General features: G+C 40.8%; 1 protein-coding gene across 1 annotated transcript; it reads right to left on the bottom strand.

The window, feature by feature from the left end:
• Positions 1-396: 396 nt before the first annotated feature.
• LOC138206144 (progestin and adipoQ receptor family member 3-like) lies at positions 397-7593 on the bottom strand. Its single transcript, XM_069162664.1, has 7 exons — positions 7305-7593; positions 6611-6840; positions 6343-6505; positions 5331-5486; positions 5019-5216; positions 4687-4777; positions 397-3058 (listed from the first exon to the last, which is right to left on the bottom strand). The coding sequence occupies exons 2-7, from the start codon at positions 6805-6807 to the stop codon at positions 2916-2918; spliced, it is 948 nt and encodes a 315-aa protein (XP_069018765.1). The 5' UTR covers positions 6808-6840; positions 7305-7593; the 3' UTR covers positions 397-2915.
• Between the last annotated feature and the right edge of the window lie 425 nt (positions 7594-8018).

Raw genomic sequence — 8018 nt, 5'->3', positions numbered from 1 at the left:
CTACTTGAAGGGAATCGCTCGACATCAGGGGGACTGATTCACCCACACAGAATACAACTGACGATTTAGTTGCCGTGCTGTAGAGACAAACTACGGGAGAGTAACGGGTACAAAAGGTGTTTGTTCGTCAGAAATTGGAGCATTTTTATCAACATTATCTCTAAGCTTTTTATTGTAAATGGGAAACATTTGTGTCAATGCTGCCCTCTATTGTTTAATAATGTGAACAGCTGATAAACACTCATCGGGCATACGATAATTCCTTAGCAACAAAAATGTGATTATTTTGGGATTGAATTCATTCTTTCTCTAAGAGGTCAGACCTTTCTTCCGTCTGAGCTTCAAACACCATTATCTGACGTTACCCTGCTTATTTAAATAAAAACTTACTGAAACACAAAGACTTAGTGACAATTTTTTTTCCAGCATTCTTTATTCATTCAAAATGTTTAAAAATATATTTTCACAGAGGCACTGAAATAAATATTATACATCTCATTAGTCAGTGCTTCATACAAATGATATTCAAGGGAAACACAAATACACTGGATAAAACAACCATGAGATCATTCCAAAAAAAGAGAGAAAAGATCAAGCAGTTTATAGCAAAATAAAGTCACTTCTTTCAGCACCTGTACAGTACGTTTACCAGCGCTGCAGTCAGCAGCGGTAAGTGCTCTCAGACTCAATATTTATTTCAAAATATGAAACTGCAGTATTTTAGAAAGGAGTGAAACCATACTGGCCTTGTAAGTCTAACAGTTTGATCCTTTTGTTCTGGTTTAAGTTCACTTCTTTCCCAACAGATTGTAACAGATAGCGGGTGAATACAGTACAAACTCAGAGATGATAAGGCAAATAATGTAAAAGCCTGATTGAAATTATGTACAACAAATCACAAAACATCCCAAAGTGTGCTGATAAAAAAAAAAAAAAAAAGGCAGCCGACTTTACACTGGCCTTATTTGAGCAACAGAAATCAACCAATCACTGTGAGCTTAAGTGCTACTGCTCACTGATATTAAAGGGTCATTTTATCCAAATAAAAAGATCTCTTTTTCTCGCATTTAAGAGCCCGCTTTTTAAACATAGAAACAGTCCCTTAAACTATTCGAACAGTGTTGACTCATTGACTTTTTAAAATATAATTTTTCAACATGTTAAGCTACATAATATATAAAAACAATATGCATGCACCTATAAGTAAATGAGAAAATATGCTTTTCTGTAGTTTGGATGAACCAATCCTACACAACGTAAACCCAGCATTATTGCGATGCCCTCTTTTCCAAACCTGATTCAATTTTGTCCACTGTCCAAAACTGCCTTGTTGGACAATTGTAACATGCAGTGCTGAACTTTTGTCTCCCCCTTCTGCCAGTGAGAGTAATTTCATAAACACAGTCGACACGTGCCTGTGTCACAGGCTGTGCTGGAGCCTACTTTGTTGCAACTGTAAAACGGTGGATAAATTGTTTTGAGCATCACAATCCCCACACGGTAACTCGCTTTTCTGTCAGAATTTGATCCAGTAGGCCCGATAACATTTGGAAAGTCCAGAGGAGTGACACGATTGAGTCATTTCATCCCGATTGCACAATGCTCTGCCCGTATAAAGAGCGTGCCCAACATGCAGTCATCCAGCCAGCGTGGGAATGTCTCACCAGACACCAGATTGAAAAACGTTCTATCCTGTAAAATACAGAGATTGATCCGGCAGTGATAGTGTGAACTCATTGGGCCAAGGTTTAAACGCAGCTAGACTTTCATTTATATGTAAAAGTCCTGCATTAGAACCCTAAACTATGTAGCATTATATTAAGAGGAAAGATTGTATACCCTCCATTTTAATGATGACAATTACAGCAAAGAGGGTGATTGTTCAGCATTGTAATTTCCTTAGGCTGATATGACAGGAGTGATTTTTAATGACCTGGCTTGGTGCAGCTCTGACATACTGGCTTCAGCTTCTTTAAAGAGTTAAAATATGTTTCAATTACTGTCACCTTACTGTATGTGTTCCAAGGACAAACAGTGATGTGCAAAAGATTAAAAAAAAAAAAAAAAAAAAAAAAAAAAAAAAGACACAAAGAATAACTCTGATAAAACATTGCACCGCAACCTAAATAGAGCTCCAACAGATTCTTTTTTTTTTTTTTCATATAACAGATGGATGATCTGGGACTATTTCTTCAAAAGCTTCAAATACATGAGGCATTGAGGTGTTGTTTCTACTAAAAGTAAGCAAATCACAGTGTCCAAACCTTGAATTTCGAGTTGCTATGGTTTTTCTGTAATTTTTATCAAGATATTTCATACAATCTAACCTTGTAGGAACCGACAGGTGAAACAAACTGTCAGCAAGAACAGTCGTTGTTCAAACAGGCATAATATTATGTTTGATCAAACACAATCCTCATTGATATATGTTTTCAATACTTCTGTACAAAAAAATACCAAGCATGAGACAACATGTTTATCAATTAAAAACACACAAAGCTCGGTTTGTTTCTACAAAGAAATCAAAAAAAAAAAAAATCCGTCTTCATGCATTGGTTTAAGGGTGATGATGCTTTAGGGATTCAGGTTTTCTGTCCATTAGGGGGTTAATGTGGTGCGGCTGCTCATGTCTGACATCAGTTGACTGTCCCTAAAGACTGGACGCAGTATCAGGGAGGTTTTCTAGGTACAATCCAACACCCCTAAGGTACTGACAGGTACAGGCGGTGCTCTACTGAGCCAGTGAAAGCCAGTGGCAACTCATGACGGTCAGTTTTACATGAGTGGTTAGAAGCGTTTTGTGGTTAGTGGTTGACCATTTAAAAGGTAGTACTAAAGGTTGTTGCTCGGTGCTTTTAGTCGGTTATTAGCCTACAGCCAAGTGTCTTTACATAACATGATGTGATGAGTTTGACTTAGTTGCTGCTGGTCCGGGATGGACAGGACTGGCTGTGCCTGAAGTGCATGATGTTCAGGGCGGTCTCATGCCACCAGTAAAACATCACCACCACCAGTATGTGCCACACCTGGTGGCTGGCGCCCAGGTAGTTCAGCTGGCCTACAGGTGAAGAGGAAAAGAAACGATCTAAACACTATAAATACCATTTAAAGGGCTGCGACCAAATGCTGCTTACCTCCCGATTCGATGCCGTCATCTTACTTGTGTGCCGATGTAATGTGTATTGAAATGTTTTATTATTGATATTACGATATATCGTGCGTTTTGCTTTACGTTTTTAACAGTAGACCGTGAAATAAAGATCAATCTTCTAGAGACTGTGTGGATTCGTACTTCCAAAAACAAATGAACATCATAAGTAAATCAGTCTTTCTGAGGTACGTTTTAGTAGCATCTTTGCTATGAACCCTTTCGCTGTTTTAAAATCATGCCCACGAAAAAGTCATTCAGAATACCACTTAATAGGTCAGTAGGCCAATATAGAAGTCCTCTACCTATTAGTTCAATAGTGCCTGTTATAATGAAGCACCTGGCTCGTCTCTGGCCGGAAGTGTTGACGTGGCTGTTGCTTCTGGTCACCAAACAGTCCATGAACAACGGTTAGCAGAAAGTTAAACCATCACCAGTCAGAGGTGCTATTAAATGTGAGGATTTATTCAAGGTGAGCAGGAAACTGGCAACTCTCGCTCGCTGTTTGAACAAACTAACTGGTTCACTTCGATCACACGCCAATGCCAACTATCTAGCTTCCAGGCTAGCCATTAACTGGCTCACTGGCTCTGTTTAAATAATCAATTAAATATCAACCCGGGGGATGAACATATTGATTAAAAAAAAAGTTGGAAAATAAACAAATGTAATACCGAAATGAACAGATTTTTTTTTTTCATACCCTTAAAAGTCTATATGTTCATTCTACTTTCCTCAAAAAGCAAAAATGAACGGACATTTAAGAAGGAACTGCAGACACTGAGGATGAAATGTTCCTGAAAGTCAACAGCCAATATGGACAAAAAAAAATTGAAATTGAACATCTCTAATTCAATAACAAGTCCACCTCCTAATGAAGATCATGTGACATGATGTAAGGCTCTGGAGAAGCAATTAAACAGCCGTGAAGTCAGGTTGTTTTGTCAAATAGCATTTTTAAATCATTCAAAACAACACTATTTTCATAATATTTTAGTTCAACAAGGCTGTTTATTGAATATTTTATCATTATCTATTCACTTAATATTTAAATGACCTAAAAATGTTATAAATCTGTCTTTCACTCTTTCTGATATCACAACGCTCAGCTGACCACACAACACACTGCTGAGAAAACAACCACAAAATACTGCTGAAAAAACTGTGTTTGATTGTTTCTACCGCCGACAATACATTTTCTTTGCTCAGTAATTCCCCATTTCTTGTTTCAATGCAGGAACTGTTGCCTTAAGAAGATTTTAAACTTTGTCTGCAGAGAGTTAAAGTGAACCCTTGGATACCATGACCTCAGGTGGCGATTATACACACAGCAACTGGGTTTAAACTAATACAAAAGATGCAGATTAAAGACAGCTTCCGAGAACAGAGCAGTACGTTTAAGAGACCCGAAGAAACCATGTGCCTTATTATTTTCTACCACTGTTTTCATCTTGGTCAGTTCACCAATGGCCCAGTTACTTTAACATGACAGCTTCCCTCCTCAGGTTTGTGCACAGTAACAGAGACAGAAAACTTACCAGGGAAATAGCGCTCCGGGATTTTGGTGACGTAGAACAAGAAGGCCGATGCAGCAATCAGGTACATCACCATCACACGAGGCAGGAACAACTGCACATACAAGAGGTTGATTTAAATGAAGAGTCATTGCGCAGTGAGGAGAAGAAAGATTGATGAAGTACCAGAGAGATAATCTGCAAATCAGTATTTCAGGTCTGAAGTAACAGAAATAATTTTAAAAATCCTGACCCCTGGCAGAGCCCTTCTCCTAATAAAGCTGCATTAAAGATGGTCAATACAGGTGTGTAAAAATGTGTGAGCGTACATACGTAACATTACAAAGTTTACTGACCCGTACGACATCGGGGGCGAATCCTCCATTGAGCCAGACCCAGTGACACGCGGGAATCACGCTGATGCCGGCCACACAGCAGAAAATGGTCATCCGTATCCGGCGCCAGTCGTTGCTGAGGTAACGAGGGTGGACCTGAGCGCAGAAGACGGCCAGGATCAGGGACAGCACGGTCAGCAGGTAGACCTGTCGCCAAAACTGCAAGAATGGACGGTAACAGGCCGTATTAAACACCGTATCATCCGAGCTGGAGCGTCCGTTTCTTTTTTTTAGTCAATTTAACATCTTAAAAAGAGAAAAAGAAAAACGCACAGCATTACAGTAGAAAGCGTAGAAGATCCCGGGTACGTAACAGCCCAGGATGCCAACAGAAATGCCTGCGTAGTCCAACGACAGCCAGCGGCGGCAAGTCTTCTCTGACCGGTGGCATGAAAACAGGTGATAGCCCACCGAGCACAGCATGCAGACCTGGGACCAAAACACACAGTACCGTTTACACAGGATGTTACTTTTTTGTATTCACAACGATTTCTTCATGTTTAGACCATTTTATTGTTGTCATTGTTTTTTTTTAATCAAGTAAATCACTTTTACCTTCGCAATTACAAGTTAACACAATCTTTATGTGCCTTTAACGCGCGATTTCCAAATACCGACAACTTCTTGCACAAATGGGAACACAAATAGAGGGTTTTAAGCACGTAGGAATCAGACTGACTAGTTATTTATTTTATAACGGGTCTTTAATCGTATTATCAGCTGCTACGCAGCCTACAACACAAACAATACACAGCTAACACTTAATAATTCATCATCTGCCAATAGGAACTCTGAACTTAGACTACTATTCCTATTTCAGCTCTGTATGATGCAACACCGTGTTCCACCTTTACTACAGTCATTCCTCCACACAGCTTACACACCTGAGTGGGTGGACCTGATTGCACCTGTGGCAGGAAACCAACATGAATCAGTTTGTTGCAATACAGGAGACAGCGGACATGATTATTCATACAGTATGCAAAACTCTGGGTAATAGGTGTAAATATCCCAAAACAGAGTGCAAACTTTTGTGTGCGCGCGTGATCTTTCCGTTCATTTTCATGACACATTGAAGACATCAAGGCCGGAAACTCTCGCAGTGTTCAACCCAGCCTTTGGAGGGTGTATCAGCATGAAGACAAATATCGGGTGCAGCTGGTCGAGCGAGTTGGCCCAGACTTCCCTCTCCCCGGCTACATTATGATGACAGCATGGTGGGAAAAAAAAAAAAATCCTTCCCGAGACCAGAATTATAAGACATAGATGACCCAGGCATACATACCTGGAAGCAGAAGAGTCCTATGGCGTAGATGACGTAGTCCTCTCTCTTGGCTCCAGAAGCCGGCAGTACGGTGGAGAGGTCGTTGACCCCCAGAGAGAAGAACAGCAGGAAACCCAGAAGGTGGCTCCAGATATTCACGGTCTCGTTGGACAGAATAAAAATACTGCAACAGAAAAAAGGAAACAAACAGGGACGTGACGCGAATTGCGACTCGGGGGGGGCGTAAGCGTCGGAAGACCTGCGACTGTTTAAAAGTTTACGTGCGCACCTCTTCAGGCAGAGTTTGGAGGGCAGGTGAGCCCTGTAGCCGTCCGTGATGTAGGGGTTTTCTTTGAGGAAGACGGGGATTTGTTCGTAGGTGTACAGCCGGATCCTCTGGGGTATCAGCACCGGCCAGTGCCGGTAACTGCCCAGCTCGATGTACTGGCCCGTCTTCAGCAGCTTCTGGGGCATCTTCAGCAGCATCTTGTTCCGGGCACCTCCGGTGGAGCAGAGGAGCTGGAGAGGAGGAGGAGGAGGAGGAGGAGGAGAGGAGGAAACACCGGTTATCCTGATAACTATTCTACCGTATTAAAGGGTCAAACTAGTCCTCTAAGTGACACAATATGGACCCGAGGGCTGAAAACGGGGGCGATCCTGTCCTGCCTGCAGGTTTAAAGGGTCGCTCGGTGTTTATCCGTGTTTACGCGTCAGCGAGCTAAAGCTACGTTACTCCTTCACGTCGCCTCTTTTATCCACTCACTTTATACTACTCGGTATACCGCGTCCGCATCTTGAAAGCCAGAGAGACTCTCCGCACCTATTTACCCCTTTTGAAAAAAAGAAAAATAAGCATTTACAACAGTTTTGTTATTATCCGGGCACGTTAGCACGCCAGCTAACGTCAGTGCTAACCTTGACAGGGACTATTTTTTTTTTTTCTTCCAGCTAAACTGACCGCGAAACCGGGTTGCAAAGCTCACCGGTGGTCTCAGTCCTGCTGTCGATGTCCTCCCTCGGGCACTTCAGCCATGTCCGGACGGTTTTCAAGCTAGAATGGCGTTAAAAAAAAAAAAGAAAGGAAAAAGAAATCACATTTTTTTTTGGATCAGATTGGTATACATGTGCTCCGGCTGCTGCTGAACACCAGCAAAAACTGTCTTTCTTTTAGGGAACCGTGAAACGGCACATTAGTGCCAGCAGCTGGTCACTTCGGAGGATTGCACCTGCAGCTTCTTTGATTCAACTTCAAAAGAAAAAAAATACCTTCCTGGATTTCCCTTCAGAAAATCTCTTTCATCCCGATTTTAAAATGGATTTCCGACGTGCTTTACGCGCGTTGCATTTTCATCGGCGTGTTTATTTGTGTGGCTCGCATTGGTGGAAAGTATATAAGTATTACATTTATTATATTATTAAATTATTACATTTACTCGTGTAATTTACTTTTTAATTTGTACCATTCGTTTTTTAGTTTTTTTTTTTAGTTTATTACTCATGTAATTTGCTCAAATACGGTTTTGTGGTACATTTACTTTAAAAAAAATAGATTATTCTTCATTTTTATCGTCTTCATCTTGACTATTTCCATTCGATGATGCTTCATTCTTGCACTCTACTACATTTCAGAATGGATCATTTAACTTGCTTTTAAAATACAACATATTGTTCAATCTTAAACTAGTGGTTTCCAACCT

Source organism: Embiotoca jacksoni, unplaced genomic scaffold (genome assembly GCF_022577435.1).
Source record: "Embiotoca jacksoni isolate LCO1_2020_lvr unplaced genomic scaffold, fEmbJac1.0.p SCAF_10, whole genome shotgun sequence".
In the NCBI taxonomy this organism is placed as follows: domain Eukaryota; kingdom Metazoa; phylum Chordata; class Actinopteri; family Embiotocidae; genus Embiotoca; species Embiotoca jacksoni.
The sequence above is the reverse complement of the archived record's forward strand: the minus strand, read 5'-3'. Positions and strand labels throughout refer to the sequence as shown.